Below are 24,900 nucleotides of genomic sequence, written 5' to 3' on the forward strand. Positions count from 1 at the left end.
AATCTGCATTTTGTTAGAATATATAACAAATTGGACCAAGCTATATTTCTAACAGAGACAAATCATTATTTCTTCTAGATTTTCCAGAAATTCAAAAGCCTTTGAAATAAGATTTAAATTTGATTCTAAAGATTTTCTAGATTTCCCAGAATATTTTTTATTTCATTTTAATCATAATAAGTTTGAAGAAATATTTCACAAATATTCTTCATCGAAAAAACAGAAGCTAAAATGAAGAATTAAATTAAAATGTATTTATTATTCTTTACAATACAAAAATAAATTTACTTGAACATTGATTTAAATTGTCAGGAAAGAAGAGGAAGGAATTTAAAAGGTAAGAAGGTATATGTGTTTAAAAATCCTAAAATCATTTTTAAGGTTGTATTTTTTCTCCAAAATTGTCTTTCTGACCGTAAGAAGAAGCAAAGTAAAAAAAGAAATGAATTTATTTGAACAAGTCAAGATCAAGGCCTTAAAATATTTTCTTGGATTCTCAAATTCTATTTGAGTTTTGTCTCTCTTAGAATTAAAAATGTCGAGCAAAGCGAGATCAGCTTGCTAGAATTTAAAAAAGAGGAAAAAATAGAGGCAGCTCACTGGTATGTGCTGCTATTTGAGCTATTTTTAGAACAGGACAACGGGCTACTCATCTGGTCCTTATGGGCTACCTGGTGCCCGCGGGCACCGCGTTGGTGACCCCTGCTCTATGTTGTTTTTTGGAAAAAGGTTGTCATAAACATTGGTTAATTCATTTAAAAAAATACTACAAAAGAAAACACATATTTATGGATATGTAAATGTATTCAGTTATAAACATTCATTCACTTTCTTCTTTCCTTCATGGATCTAAACTTTATTGCTGCCAGCATTTTTTTCTATATTTTTATTGTAATATTATCAGAATGTGTTTGTTGTATTTTTGGCCAACGTAAGACAAAGAAAACAATCCGAAGTTGTCTTCTATTTCTTGGTTTTAATGCCATGATTGTAATAGTCCGGCCCACATGTGTAGAGATTTTCCTACATGCGGTCCCTGAGCTAAAATGAGTTTGGCACCCCTGAGCTAGAGATTCAAGCATTGAAAAAAATAAATAATAAATGAAACATTTTTTAAGTTTTTATAACTTAGAGTCTTCCCTTCCAAGTTCCTTCGACCAAACTTGAGGAGAGTCCTACATGTTAAAAAAATGTATATACAGTGGGGCAAAAAAGTATTTAGTCAGTCCTTGTCTGTGAAAGTTCTCCCACTTAAAATGACAGAGGTCCGTAATTTTCATCATAGGTACACTTCAACTGTGAGAGACAGAATGTGAAAAAAAAATCCAGGAATTCATATTGTAGGAATTTTAAATAATTTATTTGTAAATTATGGTGGAAAATAAGTAGTTGGTCACTTCAAACAAGGAAGATCTCTGTCTCTCATAGACCTGTAACTTCTTCTTTAAGAAGCTCTTCTGTCCTCCACTCGTTACCTGTATTAATGGGACTTGTTTGAACTTGTTATCTGTATAAAAGACACCTGTCCACAGCATCAAACAGTCAGAATCCAAACTTCACTATGGCCAAGACCAAAGAGCTGTCGAAGGACACCAGGAAAATAATTGTCGACCTGCACCAGACTGGGAAGAGTGAATCTACAATAAGCAAGCAGCTTGGTGTGAAAAAATCAACTGTGGGAGCAATTATCAGAAAATGGAAGACATGCAAGACCACTGATAGTCTCCCTCGATCTGGGGCTCCACGCAAAATCTCATCCCGTGGGGTCAAAATGATCATGAGAACGGTGAGCAAAAATCCCAGAACCACACGGGGGGACCTGGTGAATGACCTACAGAGAGCTGGGACCAAAGTAACAAAGGTTACCATCAGTACCACACTACGCCGACAGGTAATCAAATCCTGCAGTGCCAGACGTGTCCCCCTGCTTAAGCCAGTGCATGTCTAAGCCCGTCTGAAGTTTGCCAGAGAGCACATGGGAGAATGTCATGTGGTCAGATGAAACCAAAATATAACTTTTTGGTATAAACTCAACTCGTCATGTTTGGAGGAAGAAGAATACTGAGTTGCATCCCAAGAACACCATACCAACTGTGAAGCATGGGGGTGGAAACATCATGCTTTGGGGCTGTTTTTCTACTAAGGGGACAGGACGATTGATCCATGTTAAGGAAAGAATGAATGGGGCCATGTATCGTGAGATTTTGAGCCAAAATCTCCTTCCATCAGTGAGAGCTTTGAATGGTTGACCAAATACTTATTTTCCACCATAATTTACAAAAAAAATATTTAAAATTCCTACAATGTGAATTCCTGGATTTTTTTTTCACATTCTGTCTCTCACAGTTGAAGTGTACCTTTGATGAAAATGACAAACCTCTGTCATCATTTTAAGAGGGAGAACTTGCACAATCGGTGGCTGACCAAATACTTTTTTGCTCCACTGTATTGTAATGGTTTTGAAAATAAAAATATCAAGATGGTGAGAATTCAGATATCATAGACACATATGTATTCAGACAAAGGGTGGCAACAGTTTCGGGCAAAAAGCAAACAAATTGATGTCTAAAAAGTTTGAGCCTCATAGATGCTGCAACCTCGGACTGTTTTGTGTTTTGTTCTGAAAGCACATAATGTTACACCACTCAAAGCTGAAGCTCGGAGGCCTCAAGGACTTTGTGTCACAAAGCAGCGATTTTCGCAGTGTCAGTTTGAAAGCAGCAGAATATACGGCAGTGTGTGTGTAGCGTGCACAAACATTTTTTCTTTCCCCGATCAGAATGTTAGGATACAAGGTTACTGCAGCAGGAATTAGTTGTATGAAGACGAACACTGCAGTCAGCTAAGGCCACTGGAAACCTTATGTAAGATAGTGTTGTTTTCATTTGCTTCGAACATATTTTTGTGGCCCTAAACAAGTTTTGTTTGTGGCCCCTTTTGAGAGAATATTTTCTGTCTTTTGAGAAAAATGGAAAGCCTTAGAAATGACTCGCTCTGGCCTTGGTTCTGCTCGAAGAAGACAAACACAATGAATGTACCATGCATGTGGAGGGGCGTGGTCGACGTGTCCCCTGCAGGAGCCGGCTGTGAAGCGACGACAGATGAGGAGATTTCTCAGCTGGAACGACTTGTCTAATCACCTGTCTCTTTATCAGGAGCGCTGGAGACCATGAAGGAGGAGAGACGCTCGAAAAAGAAACCATTGACTAAACATTGCTGAAAATCAGCCAGCACGAGAAAGTGCCACATTGGCGCCCAACCAAGAGAACAAAGAAGAAAAAAAAAAAGAAAAAAAAAGAAGAAGGAAGAAAAATGACGGCTCCAACTCCACTGGAGGCCCTTGGGAGGTATCAGCGGCAAGCCAGCAGCAAACGCAGGTACTGCAGGCACTAATGGACAAAGCAGGGGGGTCACCAAGCGCTGGAACGAAGGCCTCCATGCAGCGCATGGCGGAGGCCGAAGATCCGCAAGCTTATGTCGATATCTTTTAGGCCACAGCAGCAGCGTGCGGCTGGCCGCAAGAAGAGTGGGGGGTGAGGCTATTGCCGCTCCTAGCGGGGGATGCGCAGCGAGCGGCGCTCAGCCTACCGGCAGCGGCCCGGGTTCAATTTCAACAGCTGAAAAGAGCAATCCTGGACCGGATCGGCAGCACTGCAGAGGACCATGGGCGCCGATTCCGGTCACTGAAATTGGGACCAGAGGACCGGCCATTTGCTCTCGGGCAGCAGCTCCGGGATATGGCCACAAGATGGCTCAAGCCAAGGGAAGCAGACAGCCTTATGTTCGAGCTCATCCTGCTGGAGCAGTTCCTGGAAGCCATCCCGGCACGTACCTCGGCGTAAGTGAGGTACCACCGGCCACAGTGCCTGACCGAAGCGGTAAACCTGGCGGGGCATCACCTGGCGGTCCACCGCGATGCGCGGAGAGAGGTGACCCCAAGACCATCAGAGAGACCCACACCGGCCCCGCGCAGACGATCCGCACCGCCGGAAGCAGCGGCGCCATTGGAGCCCCGTTCCCGACCGGCAGGGGCTACGCCGACCCACGAGCATGTTCCAGCATCAGACATCCCCACCACACACAAGAAAAACCCACACACCACCAGTATCATCACAAAGAGGGGTTGAGGGGATATAATTGTGCCTCTGCTCCTCTCTTTCCGGCTACCGGCGCTGCTGATGGGGGACTTTCCCTGCAGACGGCACCTAGAGCACCAGGGCAGGTGTGTTGGAGGTGCGGACAACCGGGTCACAAGAGGCGGGAGTGCTCCGTAATGGAGGTGGGCCAAGTGATACAGGTTGCCGGGCCTCCAGCACCCTCCCCCGATCCAGGGGAGACGTATTGCGGTAAGGGTACAAGGGAGTACATACCGGGCAATGGTGGATTCGGGTTGAAAACAGTGCACGATCCACCAGAACCTGGTTCGACCCGGGGCGTTGAGGAATGCGACACAAGGGCGAATAAGGTGAATACATGGGGATGTGCACACGTACTCTATTTTGCCTGTAGAAATCTGGTGTAAGGGACAAAAGCATAGAGTGAAGATTGCTGTAAGCACGCACCTTACGCACCCCATGATTTTAGGAATAAATTGGCCGGGGTTTAACCATCTAGTGGGACAATGTGTGGGGATGCGTTCACGGACTGTACGACAGGGGAGTATCCGCGCAGTACTCAGTGGCAATGCGGGTCCACCCGACACTGCCGAGCGGGAACCGGCGGGAGCTTGGCGTGAACCCCCCACTGGCCCCCCCCATTGGCAACCCACGGAGGATTTTCCCCTTGAGCAGTCCCGTGATGAAACTCTGCGCGCAGCCTGGGACCAGGTGATTACATCGACGGTCAGCTGGTGCGCCCGGGGAAAACGCGGGCATTCCCCCATTTTGCCATTATTAGAGATAGGTCATACCGAGTGAGCCGTGAGGGCAAGGAACACACCCAGTTGTTGGTGCCAAAACCCCGTCGGGAAATGGGTTTCCAGGCAGGGCATTACAATCCCCTCGCAGGCCACATGGGGTACGATAAAACACTTAATCGGGTCATGGTCCAGTTCTATTGGCCAGGCATCCGGGCAGACATACGCCGATGGTGTGCTGCCTGCCCGGATTGCCAGGTGGTTAACCCGGCGGCCAGCCCAAAGGCCCCTTTGCGCCCATTAATGCTCATGGAGGTCCCATTCGACAGATTTGGAATGGACCTCATCGGACCATTTCACCCGAGCACACAGGGATATTGCTTTGTGTTAGTCCTGGTGGATTACGCAACCCGCTATCCCGAAGCAGTGACGCTGCGCTCCATCTCTGCCAAGAGTGTAGCACAAGCACTGTTTCAGGTCATCTCCCGAGTTGGAATCCCGAAAGAGATTCTGACTGACCAGGGCACGTCCTTTATGTCACGCACGATAAAGGAACTATATGGATTACTGGGAATTAAGTCCATCCGCACCAGTGTCTACCATCCGCAAACGGATGGACTGCTGGAGAGATTAAATTAAAACACTGAAAACCATGATCCGTAAGTTTGTACATGAGGACAAACCTAATTGGGATAAATGGCTGGATCCCTTAATGTTTGCGATGCGGGAGGGACCCCAGACCTCCATCGGCTTTGCGCCTTTCGAGTTGTTATACGGCAGGAGGCCGCGCGGCGTGCTGGACCTTATTAAAAAAAGCTGGGAGGAGGATTCCAGCCGCAGTAAAAATGAGATCCAATACGTTTTGGACATGCGAGCAAATCTCCACACTTGTCACGCAAAAATTTGCTTTGCGCCCAACAACGGCAACAGCGCACGTATAACCGGGGGCCCCAGCTTAGAAAATTTTCACCGGGAGAGAAAGTACTTGTACTACTCCCAACCTCCAGGTCAAAATTACTAACCAAGTGGCGAGGACCTTTTGAGGTCAGACGGCAGACAAATGAGGTGGATTACAAGGTCCGGCGTTCGGACCGGGGTGGAGACACGCAAATTTACCATGTGAACCTACTGAAAGCATGGAGGGAGGCAGAGCCTGGTGATGGTATTGAAGGAGGAGGTGGAGCTGGGGCCCGAGATCCCGCGCTCCGCCTTTTCCCCTCCTCTCCCTTGTGACGACCAGCTCACATTGGCACAAAGAGCGGAGGTTGCTGAATTACAGCGGCGCTATTCGGATGTGCTCTCCATGCGGCCCGGTCACACGGATCTCATCCGCCATCATATTGAGACCAGCCCGGGGGTTACGGTGCGGTCTCGACCCTACAGGCTTCCCGAGCACAAACGCAAAGTGGTGCGGGAAGAATTAAAAACCATGCTGGAGTTGGGGGTAATAGAAGAATCCCACAGTGCGTAGTGTAGCCCTTTAGTTCTAGTAGGGAAGAAAGATGGGTCTGTATGCTTCTTTGTGGATTACCGCAAGGTGAATGAGGTGTCACGTTTTGACGCGTACCCAATGCCACGGGTCGAAGAGCTCCTGGATCGGCTAGGCACTGCTCGTTTTTTTACGACACTGGATTTAACCAAGGGCTACTGGCAGATTCCCTTATCACCAGAGTCCAGGGGAAAAAACGACCTTCTCCATTCCGGAAGGCTTATACCAATTCGTGACACTCCCGTTTGGTTTGTTCGGTGCGCCTGCCACGTTCCAGCGCCTCATGGACCGGGTGCTGCGACCCCACGCTGCATACGCGGCTGCCTACCTAAATGATGTCATCATTCAGAGTAGCAGCTGGGAAAATCACCTGCGGCGAGTTGGGGCGGTGAGGACTCGAGCCAACCCGGTGAAGTGCGCGGTTGGCCAGAGGGAAGTACAGTATCAGGGGTACCACTTGGGGGTGGTGGCTAGGTGCGACCGCAGGTCGACAAAACGGCGGCAATCGCGACCTGTCCACCCCCCAAGACAAAAAAAAGCGGTGAAGCGGTTTTTACCAACGGTTTATTCCCCGGTTCGCGGACCTGACCAGCCCACTGACCGACCTCACCCGAAAGGGTGCGCCATAGCTGGTCCAGTGGATGGAGCAGTGCCAGCGAGTGTTCGAACAGGTAAAATCTGCACTCTGCGAGGAGCCGGTGCTGGGGATGCCTGACTTCACCATCCCTTTCTGTCTGCAAGCGGACGCGTCGGAGCGGGGGTTGGGGGCGGTGCTGTCCCAACGGGTGGGGGGTATCGACCGCCCCATCCTGTACATCAGCCGGAAACTCCCGGACCAGGAGGCGAGGTACAGTACGGTGGAGAAAGAGTGCCTCGCCATCCGGTGGGCGGTCGGGGCCCTCCGGTATTACCTGTTGGGGTGCCCCTTCAGTCTCTGCTCGGTCCACAAAATGCTCCAGTGGCCCCACCGAATGAAGGATGCCAATGCACGGATCATCCGGTGGTACCTCGCGTTGCAACCCTACGGGTACGCAGATGGCCGTGGCCGACTTCCTCTCTCGCCCATCTACGGGGGGTGGAGGGGTGGGGGGGTAGTGGACGGCTGCCCGGCCTCAAACTGGCGGTGGAGGCATGTGGAGGGGCGTGGTCGACGTGTCCCCTGCGGGCGGGGCATGTGCAGGAGCCGGCTGTGAAGCGACGACAGGTGAGGAGATTTCTCAGCTGGAACAACTTGTCAAATCACCTGTCTCTTTATCAGGAGCGCTGGAGACCATGAGGGAGGAAGAAAACCGGGAGGAGAGACACTCGAAAAAGAAACTATTGACTAAACATTGCTGAAAAGCAAAGAAAAGGCACGAAAAAAAATAAATAATTGTATCACTTGACAGCTGGGGTCCAGTAAGTTATTCTGCCGGCACGAGAATGTGCCACAATGCACTTTTACACACATCTATTATTATTAATGGTGTCATAAAGTACCAGCCAGAAGAGAGAAAGTCGAGGGAAATGTGTGTGCGCTGGGCACACGCGTCAAGTTAACTTTCAGTGTCGATTCCTGCCGAGGCGAAGCAACCAAGGAGGACAAAAGCCTATGAGGAGGGTGTCCATTTGAGGGACTGTGCCTTTATATAGCTCGGTTCTCTCTCTCCATCACGCCTGTTTTGTAGAGTAAATTGTTAAACTTAAATTTTAGTCACCTCTCATCATTTTGGACAGCCTTAGAAAAAAAGAATCTCGGACGACTCGTCCATCCTACAAACTCCGTTTCCATATGAGTTGGGAAATTGTGTTGGATGTAAATACAAACGGAATACAATGATTTGCAAATCATTTTCAACCCATATTCAGTTAAATATGCTACAAAGACAACATATTTGATGTTCAAACTGATAAACTTTTTTTTTTGTTGCAAATAATCATTAACTTTAGAATTTGATGCCAGCAACACGTGACAAAGAAGTTGGGAAAGGTGGCAAAAAATACTGATACATGTTGAGGAATGCTCTTCAAACACTTATTTGGAACATCCCACAGGTGTGCAGGCTAATTGGGAACATGTCGGTGCCATGATTAGGTATAAAAACAGCTTCCCTAAAAATGCTGTCTTTCACAAGAAAGGATGGGGCGAGGTACACCCCTTTGTCCACAACTGTGTGAGCAAATAGTCAAACAGTTTAAGAACAATGTTTCTCAAAGTGCAATTGCAAGAAATTTAGGGATTTCAACGTCTACGGTCCATAATATCATCAAAAGGGTCAGAGAATCTGGAGAAATCACTCCACATAAGCGGCATAGCCGGAAACCAACATTGAATGACCGTGACCTTCGATCCCTCAGGCGACATTGTATCAAAAACCGACATCAATCTCTAAAGGATATCACCACATGGGCTCAGGAACACTCCAGAAAACCACTTTCACTAAATACAGTTTGTCGCTACATCTGTAAGTGCAAGTTAAAATATTTGACATCGTGTCATCCGGACCAAAGAGGAAGCGAACCATCCAGACTGTTATTAACGCAAAGTTGAAAAGCCAGCCTCTGTGATGGTATGGGGGTGCATTAGTGCCCAAGGCATGGGTAACTTACACATCATTGAAGGCACCATTAATGCTGAAAGGTACATACAGTTTTTGGAACAATATATCCTGCCATCTAAGCGCTGTCTTTTTCATGAACACCCCTGCTTATTTCAGCCAAGCCAATCCACATTCAGCACGTGTTACAACAGCGTGGCTTCGTAAAAAAAAGAGTGCGGGTACTTTCCTGGCCCGCCTGCAGTCCAGACCTGTCTCCCATCGAAAATGTGTGGCGCATTATGAAGCGTAAAATATGACCGCGGAGACCACGGACTGTTGAACGACTGAAGCTCTACATAATACAAGAATGGGAAAGAATTCCACTTTCAAAGCTTCAACAACTAGTGTCCTAAGTTCCCAAACGTTTATTGAGTGTTGTTAAAAGAAATAGTGAGGTAACACAGTGGTGAACATGCCCTTTCCCAACTACTTTGTCACGTGTTGCAGCCATGAAATCCTAAGGTAATTATTATTTGCAAAAAAACAATAACGTTTTTGAGTTTGAACATCAAATATCATTGTAGTGCATTCAATTGAATATGGGTTAAAAAGGATTAGCAAATCATTGTATTCCGTTTATATTTACATCTTACACAATTTCCCAACTCATATGGAAACAGGTTTTGTAAATAAGATGTCCCTTATACCCGATTTTGGTCTTTACAAACAATACATTGTACATATAACGCTGATTTAGTGTGACAAAAAAAAGTCAGGCGTGCGACTAACAAATATTAAGAACATTCTATTATTGTTTTCACTCAGAGCAGCCATCTTTGAAGCCCACTTGGCGGGGGTGTTGAGGACTCTCTGACTTTTTGAGTAGAACATCTGACCCAAGGAGGTCATTTCCACCTTGGAACTTGGAAATTCTGACTTCCCGAGACAAAATAAAAAATAAAGAAAAGCTTCCAGAGAGGATTGACGATTGTTACCAACTTCCAAAGGCGTTCATCAGTAATTGTGATCGCACACTTTTTTACAAAACTCGTCCGATACGGATTGGTGCTGATCCATGGGCAGATCACTAGAAAAAAGTATTTTGGGCCTTGATTATAGTTTTTGTAGTGTATTTCCGGCAATGACGGAGTGCCAAAGTGGACGGCGACTAGAATTGTTCATCCGTGTATGTAATTACAGTTGATTCCAAAGAAGTTGTGTCTCTTGCCAGTGAACACATTGTCCCTCAGGTCGAGTGACTCATACGTGATGGAGTTGTTGAAGTCCTGATGGGCCTTTGTCCGTGTAAAAGAACGTTGCACGGCCAGAAGGCTGCCAGCTGCACCTTGTTGACTGCCAGCAGCTCTCCGAACAGGTGCAATCCCAGGCAACACACGAGGGCGAGGGAGGTTTTGTGGCGGCTTGACGTCTTGTTTGTTTGTTGATGCCGGCGTTTGGCTTTCATCAAGCTGCACTTGGCCTCCCTTTTTGCTGTCATAATCAATACAACTGGTCCCCACCTTTAGTTTTATGTGTGAGACCTTGCTGTGTTCGGCTGCAGGATGCCCAGAAGGATGAGGGTCAATATTGTGCGAACATGTTGTGTCATCGTGGTCGCCTGTAATTATACGAGCGCTGTGCTGGCCTCCAGCAGATCCTTGGTACAAAGCTGAGTATGGGTTCGAATACACGCCTGCAGAAGTGCTCTTCAGGGTTCTTTCCGGTTTTCTTTTCATTACTTGTCTCACTTTAGAGGGAACATACACATGACGGGTCCTATCTCTCTGCAAGAAAAGACCATCATTAGGAGGAATCCAATTCTCGTGTTTCATCTTTTACTGGATATTTGCTCACCTCTGTCACCAGTGGTGCAAAATATGCAGTCTCCCCAGTGGTGTTGCTCAATTTTTCCCTGAAGTCATCACTTTTAGGACTTTTACTATCCATCTGCAGTCCTTTAAAATGAATAAAACAACATAGTAAATATGGTGGTTGTAGCATCATTCATTTGGCATTTTTATTTTGCTAAAATTGAGGCTGTAAGTAAGGGGTGTCTAAAAATTTCGGAAGGTACTCGTTTTTATTGACTCTTGGCATATTTTTCAAATAGTATACATTAATTATATATGAGTTGAATTATTATTACGAGATTAAAATTTGGAAATTTATTGAACTGGTAGAGTACCATATTCTAAAAATGATGCATTACAACATTCAAAACAGATCTGTCAAAAGAGAAAGTATTTGTAACCTAAAATAAAGTGGTTATGGTTACGGTTTTATTTTACATGCATACAGTTACAATGTGGTTCATCACATATTTATATTTTTCATTACATGTTGGAAAAGGAGTACCGGTAGGAAAAAGCAGAGCTTATTTAATTCTACCCATTTTCAATTTCATAAGCACAACATGTTTACTTTCTGTGTTCAATTTAGAACACAAACAGAATAAATGCATAAATAATCAATAAAGTTCTTATGAAAAAAGCAAAGTTGTGATTCACATAATCAGATGAAAAAGATGATCTAATTTTTCAATAAAATGTAAGATGTTTATCAGGATTATTCTTAATTGTACTTTGTAAACACTTTAGATTTGAATAATTTTTTTTTTTATAACTGGATCTTGTTAGTACTTTGTTTGACTTCTTTGCCAAATCCATTCCATAATTTATTCCACATAATGATATACTAAAGGTCTTAAGTGTTGTACGTGCACACAAATGTTTAAAATAATAACAATTCAAAGATTATATTTCTCCTCTTTTGTTGAGAAGAATTGTTGTACATCCTTGGGTAGCAGGTTACAGTTTGCTTATTACATAATTTTAGCTGTTTGCAAGTGCACTATATCGTTGAATTTCAATATTTTTGATTCAATAAATAAAGAGTTTGAATGTTCTCTATTTTGAACACTATGTGTTATTCTAACTGTTTGTTTTTTTAAACACTGTTAGTGAATGAAGTGTAGTTTTGTAGTTATTTCCCCATATTTCTATACAATTACTGAGACATGGTAACACTAGGGAGCAAGAACAGTACAGAACATAAAGGGACTTTTGGTCGACAAAAATATTTTTGCTTTATTCATAATTGACGTATTTCTTGCTACTTTATGTTGTATATTTTTGTATGAGATTTTCAGTTTATTTTATCATCTATTATTGCATCCCAAAATGTGATTTTAGTCACCCTTTCAATGCCCACTCCATCTATTTATATTTGTGTTTGACTCTGTCTTTTACTGTTACCGAATAACATTATTTTAGTTTTACTGAGATTCAAAGATAGTCTGTTTTTATCAAACCACCTCTTTAATTTGTTCATTTATTGTGTTATTATTTCTATTAGCTTCTGTGTGTTTTCTCCTGAACAAAATACAGTTGTGTTGTCTGCAAATTATACTAATTTAAGTCCTTTGCAACTTTCCAAATGTCGTTTTTATAAAGATTGAACAATTTTGGTCCCAGCATTAATCCCTGGAGTACGCCAGAAGATATATTCAGCGTTTGTAGGTGTGTGTTCACCTATCCTCACGTATTGCTTCCTGTTGGTTAAGTAGCTTCTTACCCAGTTTAAAAAAATTTCCTCTCATGCCATATAATTCTAATTTGTTCATTAGTATATTATTATTAGTTGGGTCTAATGCTTTTGTTAGATTAATAAACACTGCTGCTGCACACTGTTTACCATCTATTGTGTCGGTAATCTTTTTCAGTTATATTGATTAATGCCATCGATGTTGAAATGTTACCTCTGTATATATATTGGTTGTCAGCGAGTAATTCACACTTAATTTCTTATTGTACATATACAGGGACATAAATAGAGCTAAAACAATGTCCTGCATTCTGTGCCTTCTTCTTGAAACTGTACCGTAACAGTACGTTTTGGCCAAAAGAATAGGAACCAGACGGCACAGTAGACCTTAGTCCCCGCCCCTTTTCTCGATTCCCACGGTTCCCTACCTGTCACCATGCGTCCGAGACGCAGTGAGTTGACCCGACCAGGTGGAGTATCTCTCTTCGACCGTCAAAAAGACAATATTTTTGAACATATGAAGGCTGATTCGTTGCTGTCGTGGCATTCCTCAGAGGACGAGGAGGAGGAGGCATGGAACTTCCTGGTGTCTCATCCTCGTGACGCTAACTGCGGATATGTACCCGGGACATGGAGAGTGATGGACGCTATGGTGGCGGAGACCCTCCGCCATTCGCCCGAGGAGCTGGAAGGTATGATGTGGGGCCCCAAGGGCTCGCTGGTACCCATCGACTATGTAGGGCCCCGGGGACATCGTCTCACCACCTTGTCGGTCGCGTTGGAGAGGACAAAGACCTCCCAGAAGGGCTGCGATGCGCTGCCGGTACGCTCCTCCTCCAGTGACTCAAGCTTTGCCTCCAGTGAGTCAAGCCCCGCCCCCTGTGATTCAAGCTCCGCCTCCCGAGACTAGTTCCGCCTCCAGTGACTCACTCCCCATGCCCAGTGATTCAAGCCCCACTCCCAGTGACTTTGGCCACGCCCCTAATAACTATTGCTACGCCCACTGCTTTGGAAATGTTTTCTGGTCCTCCTCGACAGCCTCCTGTGGGAAAGAGGATGGACTGTTTCGCCTATCTAGAGGGGAGGAAAAATCTACCCGCCTCCCACCCTTTGTGACTGTTCCAGATTTGGCAGGAAGCGTCTGGCGTCTGGCATCCGCTTACGGAGGGGGCGATGGTATTGATGGGTGTGCTGGCGGGGTGGCATAGCTCAGATCAGCAAAATGGCTATCCCCTGTTCGATTACCACCACCTGTCCTTCGGCATATCAAGCCGCAACCTTCAGCCAGACCACCACCACCTGGTCTTTGGCAGCCCAATCCGCAACTACAAGCCAGACCACCACCACCTGCTCCTAGGCTGGTCCCGTACCAGCAACCACTCCAAGACTAGGTCCCCGTACCAGCACCCGCTCCAAGGCTGGTGCCCATATCAACACCTGCTCCAAGGCTGGTCTCCAAACCGCCACACAGACTGGTCCCCGTATCAGCACCCAGAATGGTCCACGTGCCAGCACTCGGACTGGGGCCCGTGCCAGCACTCGGACTTGTCCCTGTGCCTGCACCGGGACTGGTCCCCGTGCCAGCACCATGGCTAGCTCATGCTTCAGCAGCTCAGCCAACTCCTCAGATTGCTTCTTTGTCTCTCACTCTGACGACATTGTCCTCCTCGTCTCTGAGTCCGACGACGTCGTTCTCCTTGTCTCGGGTGGGCCTTCCCACGGCGCCGTCATTCTCCTTGTGTTTGGTGGTCCATCCCACAGCGCCACCCTCCTCTCCAGCATCTTTGCTTCCCTGACCTTCGGCTGGCCGGCCGCACATGTGGCCTTCAGACACCTGCAGAGACGGCCCCTCTGGTCGCGCATGGACACTTTTTTGCGCCAACAGCAGCGACGCCTAGGAAATAGGGGTGGAACTATTAGGCTGCGGTGGTTCTGGCGCCACTCGCGTCCGGCATCTCGACAGCCAAGTAGGTGGGCGTTCCATGGGCACCCGCCTGCTGCAGCGGTGTTCTACTCTCCGCCGCCACCAGACTCAACCCCGGTGGATTCAGGGATACTTGGGCTAGCGACCCACCAGCAATTACCCCCTCCACTCTCCCTTGACTCTTGATCTCTGTGTCCTTCTGTTTCCAGTTCTAAGACACCTGGAAGCTGTCCATAAAGAGGGAGGTACTGTCACAGCCCGGGCGCATTCCAATGCGCATTAATCTTTGCGCTGCGCTAAGCGCACCTCCAAGCGAGTTCCTGCGTGCGCCACTCCTGCTGCAGCCAGCGGTTGCAATCAATAAGCAATCTGCAAACCTGTCGCTGATGAGCTCCTTGGGCTTCTTAAGCCAGTGCACATCTGCGTTCCTGGCCAGAACAGTAAGCCGAAAATCTTTAACTCTATGCACACTCTCTCTCTGTTTCTCCCCCACCGTGTTCATTTGTCACGTGTCCCTTGTCGTTATCCAGCAGCTGTGTGTCTCGTCTCCCTGTATTCCTTCTAAATTGCCTGACTGCCTCTTGGATCTCGATCTCCCGCCTGGACACGGACTCTGACGCCTCGCTCCTGCCCTCAACCTCACGCCTGCTCACAGACCTCCGAGCTTGTCTTTCCCCATTGGACTTCCACACCACGCTCAACACTACCGGTAACACTCAAAAGCTAATCACTACAAATAGTCGCACACCCCACACATTTTGATTAGTTTCACAGTTCATTTCTTATTGTATATTTAAATAAATAGAGTTAAAACAATGTCCTGCATCCTATGCCGTCATCTTCCCCCTGTACCGTAACAAGTACAGCCTTAATAGTTTTTTGAGTTCAACAGCAAATTTTGGATTTGTGTAACCAGGCAGAGAATATCATTACTTAATACTTCTTTCTGTTCCTTTACATTCATGATTTATTTTAATATTGTATAAACTACCGGTATTTTATTTGATATTGACTGAATGAAAAAAAAAGGAAAAAAAATATCGTAAGATTAAAACATGGATATATTTTTTGTTTAGAGAAAAGCTGTCTTGCAAGAAGAATGCAGTCAGAAGTTTGTTTTTTACATATCCATCTGGCCGTCTGCGACTGGCTGGATCCTCACATTAAGTGCTTTGTGCACACTACCACCTGAGAGATAGCGAACAGAGTGTTCGCATTATCTACACCCGCGGCGCGCCTCGCCTGTTCAGGCGGGCAATAAGGGGGAGACACCCAGTATCTCTCCTTCATTTGCGTTTCACAGCCAACTTGGAATCCCAACTATCACTATCATGCGACAGAATGTCCCGACCAAGAAGTGAACCAGCAGAACAATAAAGCGAGGAGGAAATGAGGGACTTTGTGAGGAGAATGTTTGAGGAGATGGCAGCAGAGGACCAGCAGTACTCACCGCAGAAATTGGAGACTATGGCGTGGGGGCCAGATGACTCCGATCGACACTTTTTGGCAAAGTGCATATCTTGCTTGGTGAAAACAAAGGCGGAAGTGGACCCTGTGGAATGATCGAGGGCGAGTTCTTGGCTTCTTTATGTGGGTTTATTGTAGACAGTTTTCATAAACGTGCTCCCAACTCACAACAACAACAGTCACGTTTTGTCTACCGTAAAGCAGTTTGTCTGCTGTAAACATCAACCTTGTGACACTCTTGAACAGGGCAATACTGCCATCTACTGTACATATGTGACATCTCCCTCCTTTTCAAGTTATATCAAATAACTGCAAAGTGTATCTTAACAGGTAATAATAGCTCAACTGAAATGATCAATATTACAATTGTGATGCCACATCATTTATGTAAAATTAAATTCAAATCTGTAAAAATAGGTTGGAATAGTTGCCAATAACTCAAAGTGTACTTCCTTTGTCACCATAACACAGGAAGCAATGACTTTTATCAAAATTTACAGAAGTTACATAACTGTTACACAAATGTTCCGTAAACATAACTCAATGCGCATACTTAAAATGAACAGATGTTTGTGTCATCTCTCTTCTTCTTCTTCTACCACTCCAAAGGCCATAGGTGTTTTTTTGTTTTGTTTTTGAACGTCACCCCATCGTCCAATATGAAACCCCCAAAACACTTTCTTTACAAGTCCAGTTTAGTGGCTGGCTTACTGACACGGCCAGACCTGGTCAAAACATGTCCTGGTGTTCTTGTTGGGGTTGTCAGCTCACTTGAATTTGGGCAGCTATCCTCTGTAACGGTGGCACACAGTGATTGAGAAATCGTCCCACCGCTCTCATCGGTGTGCACAGGTAGGGTAGTCTTTACCGGCTCTGGGATTGGTTGTGCCCGAAGATGAAGTCGGTTCCGCCGCAGCACTGCTCCTCCCTCTGTATTGACGATATAAGATCTCGGAGGAATACTTTCTTTTGAGACAACTGCTGATGTTTTCCAAGATTTTTCGTTGTCAAGCTTGACGTAGACATTATCTCCTGGCTGTAGAGCAGGAACATGTCTGGTACCATGACGGCGATTGTAATAGTAGGCTTGTTTAGTCTTCTCTTTTGCATCCTTTTGCTTGACAGTCTGTCTGTTGGGCCATTTAGGTTGCAGATTTTTCCCGAGCGTATGGAGAGTTGTTCGGATCTTCCTCACCATCAGCAGTTCTGCTGGGCTAACTCCTGTGGTAGTGCAGGGAGTCGAACGATAGCACATGAGAGCTATCAGTGGATCTTCCTGTCGGAGGATTCTTTTTGCTGTCTGCACTGCTCTTTCTGCATGGCCATTTCCTTGAGGATGGTGAGGACTAGACATAATGTGTCTGAAGTCCAGTTGTCGTGCCAACTCCTGGAATCCCGCCCTGGAGAATTGAGGTCAGTTGTCGCTCACCACCTCGTCCGGGATACCAAACCTAGCGAAGTTGCTTTCAGTCTCTGAATAACCTGAGCGCTGGTTGTTGATGGTAGATGCAGGATTTCTAGGTACCTTGAAAAGTAATCAGATATCACCAGATAATCACGCTTGTTGTGTTTACTAAAGTCAAGAGCTATTCGTTTCCATGGACGGTCTGGCAGGGGTGTGGAGATGAGTGGCTCCTTCTGATGAGCTCGTTTCGGCTCCTGACAGGTCCTGCACGACTCGACTATGGTCTTAAGTCCTACAGAGAGTCCTGGCCACCAAACCGATGTTTTGGCCCTTTCTCTTCACTTTGTGAGTCTTTGATGTCCATCATGTATTTTCTGCAAAATATCTGCTCTTAATGACATTGGAATAACAATTCTGTTTCCTCGTGTGACCAAACCATCAGCTTCTGATAGTTCATTCTTCACTTTCAGAAAGTCTCTGGCACACGGTGGGACATTTGCAATGTGTTGTGGCCATCCTGACCTGATTAGTTAGATGACAGTTTGCAGGTGGCTGTCAGCCATTGTTGCTGTACTGATGCTCTCTATTCTGGTTGGAGATGCTGGGATGCCCTGCATCACTGTGGCTACGTAGCACGCCACATCATCCTGAGTGTCAGTCTCTCCTTTTGTGTGTGGTTGTGGGCTACAAGACAGGGCATTGGCAACTACAAGAGTTTTTCCTGGCACATATTCAACTACTGGTTTGTACCTCAGGAGTTTCATCAGTAATCGTTGACATCTTAAAGGAACATTGTCCAGACTTCTATTGTTGACTTGTTGCTGGTGCTACAGTCTGGCCCAATGTCCGATTTTATAGCAGTTGTGGCAAGTAGCTTTTCTTGCCGGGCATTTTCCTTCTCTGCCATGCTCAGCTTTCCCGCATTTTCCACATTTATTTTCATTCCCCCATTTTCTGTCTTTTGTCTTGCCTTGTTGTTGTTTCCAATGGTTTTGTTGTTTGTAACGCACCTCCTGTACTGTTCCCATCTTGTCTCCCTGCAAGTTCACCTGTGCCGCAACCTCCTCTGACTGCCTGATGGTCTGTATTGTCAGTGCGAGCGTTAGGTCCGCCATTAGCTGTAGCCTGCGTGAGAGCTACTTGTCAATTATCCGGACTACAATGCGGTCGCGGGTATTTTCATCCCGGCAGGCACCAAACTTACAGTGCTCCGATAGATCGTACATGGATGTGATAAAACACTCTGCCTTCTACCCAGGCCGCTGTACACGCTGGTGAAAACATGCCCTCTCTTGAATAATATTCCTCCTCGGGAAAAAATACTCATCAAATGTTTTCACCACGTGGTCAAAGTTGTTTCTATGTCCGTCTTCGGCAAAGGTGAAGGATTTATAAATATGTTCTGCTTCGTTGCCCATTGCATAAATCAGGCAGCTCACCAGCACTTTTCCATCCTCATTGTTGAGTTTCGTCGCAAGTCTATATCGCTCAAAGGGCTGTCTCCAGTCGAGCCATTCTGTCGGCTTGTCAAAGGCAAAACTCGCTGGAGAATTAAACTTCGCCATGTCGTCTATTTCCGTCTTAAATTGATCTTCGTGACTCACAGACCACTTCTGACACCATGTGGAATGATTGAGGGCGAGTTCTTGGCTTCTTTATGTGGGATTATTGTTGACAGTTTTAATAAACGTGCTCCCAGCGCGGTAACAACTCACAACAACAACAGTCACGTTTTGTCTACCATAAAGCAGTTTGCCGTAAACATCAACCTTGTGACATTCTTGAACAGGGCAATACTGCCATCTAATGTACATATGTGACAGACCCCGGCAGCTTAGGAACACCGGCAAGACATGCAACCCGCTCAGGTCCCTCTGCTGTAGGTGGATCAATTACGCACTGATCCTCTCCAACTGTGGTCAAATATTGTAATCCCATTTCCCACTTTGCCTCACAATTCACGGTTTGGGCTAATAGCCAATACAACTCAAGCGCGGCGTAGCTCATGTCTGCCTCCTCGTCGTCCACAGATATGGGCGGTTCGTGGATGTCACCTCGCCAGCTGCAGTGGCGTTTTACTCGCCCCCGGCATCTGACTTTTACCCGCTGGTTGCAAGGACACATAGCCAGGCAACCCACCGCCTAATCCTCCCTCCTCCCTGCTGTGACTTTGGACTTGTTCTGTTTTTGTTTTGGGATAACTGCAATCTGTCCTTTACGGATGGGGTACTGTCACGCTTTTCCTATGTTTGGTGTTGTAGTTCCTGTCTGGCACTTTTACTGTAGTTTGGTTGTACAAACCCCAAAACCAGTGAAGTGTCCTCCGGACCAAGGAGAAAAAGAACCATTGGGATTGTTCTAGGGGCAAAGTTCAAAGGCCAGCATCTGTGATGGTATGGGGGTGTATTAGTGCACAAGGCATGGGTAACTTACACATCTGTGAAGGCACCATTAATGCTGAAAGGTACATACAGGTTTGGGAGCAACATATGTTGCCATCCAAGTAACGTTATCATGGACGCTCCTGCTTATTTCAGCAAGACAATGCCAAGCCACGTGTTACAACAGTGTGGCTTCATAGAAAAAGAGTGCGGGTACTAGACTGGACTGCCTGTGGTCCAGACCTGTCTCCCATTAAAAATGTGTGGCGCATTAAGAAGCGTAAAATACGACAACAGAGACCCCGGACTGTTGAACAACTTAAGCTGTACATCGAGCAAGAATGGGAAAGAATTCCACCTGAAAAGCTTCAACAATTGGTCTCATTTCCCAAAGGTTTACTGAATGCTGTTAAAAGGAAAGGCCATGTAACACAGTGGTAAAAATGCCCCTGTGCCAACTTTTTTGCAATGTGATGCTGACATTAAATTCTAAGTTAATGATTATTTCCCCCCAAAAAATACATTTCTGAGTTCGAACATTATCTTGTCTTTTGCAGTCTATTCAATTGAATATAAGTTGAAAAGGATTTGCAAATAATTGTATTCTGTTTTTATTTACGACTTACACAACATGTCAACTTCACTGGTTTTGGGTTTTGTACTTCCTTTACACTTAAAACCTCCACACACATCTTTCAAATTAACTATTAGGACTATTTAAGTTGAGCCGTGGCATTGTACACAGATGTATGCTGCGGAACACTGTTTGCTTATTTGAGGCTTCCAAGTAAGTTAGTTCCAACATACTCCTCGGTTTTTTGTGCATTCCCAAATGCACTAGTGTTTGTTCGGCGTGCACCTCCCTGCACAAGTGTTTTGTTGTTTTTGTATTGGTTTATATTAAATACATTGTAACTGCACGCTGTGTCCAATTATCTTCTGCATCTGGGATTACAACTATCGCTTTCACCTCCCAGAGGGAGATCAAGGGTGATGGGTCAAATGCAGAGAATAATTTCGCCACACCTAGTGTGTGTGTGACAATCATCTGTACTTTAACTTTTAACTTTAACTTTAATGCGACCTCAACGCAACAATTATTAGTGTGGAGAGTTCTTGGCTATACATTTTCATTTATTATAATATAAAACACATTATTATAATGTATTAAATGAATATGTGTCATGCTAAAAAGCCCCATACACACTTGATATGTTTACATGCACTAAAAAAATTGAATGACACCATCTTTTTAAAGATGGGATTAATGTAAAGTAGATAAATAATTTGGTTTTCTTTTGCAAAAAAAAAAAGTTTTATTCAACATAAAGAGGCAAGATTCTGAATTGCAATAATTATACAACCTGTCATTATTCACTTAAATCTAATTCGAAATCTTTCAAGTTTCCCTTTAATTCAGACTGTAAAGTAAGGATTATGAGGGGGTTTGGCTCGGTTGGTAGAGCGGCCGTGCCAGCAACTTGAGGGTTGCAAGTTCGATCCCCGCTTCCGCCATTCTAGTCACTGCCGTTGTGTCCTCGAGCAAGACACTACACCCACCTGCTCCCAGTGCCACCCCCACTGGTTCAAATGTAAAAATTATATATGTATATATATATATATCCATCCATCCATCCATCCATCCATTTTCTACCGCTTATTCCCTTTCGGGAATTCACTTCACTTCACATCTCATACATGTAAGATTATTGACATTGGATAATACCAACCATTCTAATACTGCATTATTATGATGATTATATTATAACTAGTGCATCTCCTCTGAGTTAACACCCCCCTGGTTTTTAACTCTCCGGTTTCTGACTTTAATCGAGGGTTTTTGAATCCTGTATACAACTTTCTCCTATGCTGCCACGGATAGATTTATTATATTTTTCCATTTCTACTATCACTACATCCTTGTTCTAAAATGCTGGTGCTGTGTGTAAATGCTTAAAGGTGAGCTTTGATGATGGTATGACGCCCGCTTTGAGTGAAGTGTTCGAAGTAAGGTTTGCCGCTTTTTCGGTGGAACAAGCCATTTTTTATTTTTGATAAAGATGGTTGTAGGTAATATCAACCTTATTTTTGTCTTACAACTATATTAATTTGATGCTAACATTTATGACGCTGTGCTCTCATAGTTGCAATTCAGTTTCTGTTACCGCTTCTTGCAAGGCATAAAAATGAAGCAATTACCTTTGTAGTGCATCTGATAAGATGTAACCCAGCGCATCGTATCCAAACTTTTCACCATGTTGTTGGTCCGCTCTGATGACGTCACATTCCCCACCTCTTTGGGGTTGGACAGCACTGCCAATTTGGCTGTCTTCTCCCTTGTTGGTGTTTCCAAGACCTCATGCCTATATGGACCACCTGTATCAGGACATGGAATTTATTGACATAGAGTCCCTTGAGCTTTTTATGTCTCCAAATAATGTCACTGTACCTTTAGTTTTGCTGCGTACAGTAACATTGCGTGGTAGAGTCGGGACAATGGGGCTGACAAATGGGAACGGTGCTACCGTGACCCCAGCACCACGAGAAGACCGACTGGACGGGAACATGGCAAAGCGGGAGATGTGGGATGCATAGGGATGTTCTCTTGGAGCGCCACTCTTTATTGCTTTCTCCCTGATCATTCAGTATTAAAGTTGGGTGTCAGGGGCAAACATATTTCGACACAAGGAATCATCTTAATATCCATACTCACACTACATTTACATCAGTGGGTTTTGGTACGCTGCAAAAAGACACATCATCATCTTCATCATTTTATGTTACAATAATAATACAAACAAGGTTACCCACAGCTGATCATTGAGGCGCGCATCACTTTTCTTTGTGACGTCATTGATGTCACAGGGACCCATAATTCCCCTGTGAAAGGAGGAAAGTAATCCATAATTAGGATAGATTTACTTCATTTGATTTTGTGTGTCGTATGTCCATATGCTCACTTTGTTACGATGTGATAGGTATAGGGGGATTCCATCTGATGAGAAACACTGATGAGAATATCAAACAGGAGAACAGATTTTTCCACACTAATTACTTCGATTAAATTAAAAGGTGGTGGAGAAATTCCACAAACTTGCCGTGCGAATGACTGTGCTGTCCAGTGACAAATACAATTGACAGTAAAAACAGGAAAGGTGTCATGAGCTCACTTGACAGTTTGGACTTTTCCTGTGTTTAGTACTATTTCCAATTCTGGTCTTGTTTTATAGTGTTTCCTGTTTGGACTCTGTGTTTTGCAGCATCTTCACTTTCTGTTCCTTGTTCTTCGAGCACACCTGTTCCACATTCTCAATTACTTCTATTTTGGCTACGTTCACACTACAGGATCAGATGTCCAATTCAGGTTTTTTTTGTTGGATCTGACCTTTTTATGTAATTGTTCACATAAAAAAAAAGGGATGTCTAATGTGAACGTAAACTGACGAGGCATGCAGACACATGTAATGCAGTGTGTACGGAAGTAAACATGGCTCCAATTCTAGTTGGTCTCTCAGTCGTGGCGGTGCATTTGTGGCAATATCCAGGATTTTGTGCAATCAATGTCAACATTTTCTAAAGCGAATTATTAGAAGGTAGACAGGCAAACATTTTGGCTCTAGCAGTTTGTGGGACATTTGCTTCGATGTCTGTTCCGGAGAGCGTGTGGCCGAGCTGTCGGAGAAGGGAGTGATGAAACACTAACACGATTCCCCAAAACATTATTTTCCCCTTTTATCTGCTCATTTGTCAACCGTTTTTTGATGCTTGTCGGTTTTTAATGACGTATTGGTCGGATGACTGTGACCCGGTGGTTCAGACTACAGTAAACTTGGACACGTCGGATTTATATCCACATTTAAAAAACTCGGAATTGCACTGACATGAAAAAAAGACAGGTCACGTATGGGCAAAAAATTTGGAATTGATATGCAGTGTGAACAAGGCCTTAGTTCCACATTTTTCAGTCTTTAAGTGCTGGTTTATTATGGCCTCTATGCTAAAGTGTTTTGTTGCTGTCTGATTTCCTGCTACACCTGTGTTGCAAATCGCTTGCCTTCTCTGCATCCTGGGATTACATCAACAGCACTTTTTGCAACATTGTCACAAAAAGTGAAAGTAAAAAACAAACAGTGACACCAACATAAACCTTTTTCACTGCTTGTGTTAGCATCAGTATATGTTTTTCTACAATGACAAAATACATTTTCAATGCCAATACCTTCTGGGGTTTTCTGTCCCAACCACCCTTTTCCACATTTCCAGTTTTTAAGTATTGTTTTCATTAATACTCAAATGTATTTTATTGCCAATTTTCCACTGCTTATTGATGATGTTTATTAGTACAAAGGCCCTGTCGTTTATGTACGTATTTATTATAATGCTGTCATAATAATAAATAATATAATAATAACAATATTAATATCATAATAAAATAATAATAATTATATTATATTAATCACAGGTATAATGGGGATTAATTAATTTCGATTAACGGTAATCACAATACAAATTGTTTTTCCATTTATAGTAATCGCATTTCGGGATCTTTTCTGTGTGGAGTTTGCATGTTCTCCCCGTGAATGCATGGGTTCCCTCCGGGTACTCCGGCTTCCTCCCACTTCCAAAGACATGCACCTGGGGATAGGTTGATTGGCAACAATAAATTGGCCCTAGTGTGTGAATGTGAGTGTGAATGTTGTCTGTCTATCTCTGTTGGCCCTGCGATGAGCTGGCGACTTGTCCAGGGTGTACGCCGCCTTCCGCCCAATTGTAGCTGAGATAGGCGCCAGCGCCCCCCGCGACCCCAAAAGGGAATAAGCAGTAGAAAAATGGATGGATGGATGGATGGATATATAATGTATGTATGGTGGAGGGTCGCCAGGTCGAGTGTCCCCGAATCCACCGAGGACAAGCCAGGTGGCGGCGGCAGATGGAACGCCGCTGCCACAAAAGTCCAGGAGGGCGACCTCGAAAAAGCCACATCGGTGGCCGCCGATAATATGTGTATATCCGGTCCTGAGCGAGACACTGCACCAATGCTCCTGATGGGTGCTGGTTAGCGCTTTGCATGGCAGCTCCCTCCACTAGTGTGTGAATGTGTGTGTGAATGGGTAAATGTGGAAGTAGTGTCAAAGCGCTTTGAGTACCTTGAAGGTAGAAAAGCGCTATACAAGTACAATCCATTTATTTATTTATTATTTATGATCCGATGGCCGGATCATTCCATATTCGTGTTTTGTTCCATTTTTGTATCATATTCTGTTGTTTGACATCCTTAGTTCCTGGTTTAGTCTTTTTCCATAGCAACGGATTATTT

The 24,900-nt window shown here is 44.7% G+C and overlaps 1 protein-coding gene and 1 long non-coding RNA gene across 2 annotated transcripts; one reads left to right on the plus strand and one right to left on the minus strand.

Annotated features, from left to right (window-relative positions):
• Nucleotides 1-7,947: 7,947 nt before the first annotated feature.
• Nucleotides 7,948-16,014, minus strand: LOC133561423 (uncharacterized). The gene is made up of 3 exons (XM_061914717.1): nucleotides 15,781-16,014; nucleotides 10,718-10,818; nucleotides 7,948-10,647 (listed from the first exon to the last, which is right to left on the minus strand). The coding sequence occupies exons 1-3, from the start codon at nucleotides 15,845-15,847 to the stop codon at nucleotides 10,042-10,044; spliced, it is 774 nt and encodes a 257-aa protein (XP_061770701.1). The 5' UTR covers nucleotides 15,848-16,014; the 3' UTR covers nucleotides 7,948-10,041.
• Nucleotides 16,015-17,150: 1,136 nt separating this feature from the next.
• Nucleotides 17,151-20,503, plus strand: LOC133562029 (uncharacterized). Its single transcript, XR_009808821.1, has 2 exons — nucleotides 17,151-17,210; nucleotides 17,464-20,503. It is a non-coding gene; the product is annotated as an uncharacterized LOC133562029 (long non-coding RNA).
• Nucleotides 20,504-24,900: the final 4,397 nt, after the last annotated feature.

Source organism: Nerophis ophidion, linkage group LG11 (assembly GCF_033978795.1).
Source record: "Nerophis ophidion isolate RoL-2023_Sa linkage group LG11, RoL_Noph_v1.0, whole genome shotgun sequence".
Classification (NCBI taxonomy): Eukaryota; Metazoa; Chordata; class Actinopteri; order Syngnathiformes; family Syngnathidae; genus Nerophis; species Nerophis ophidion.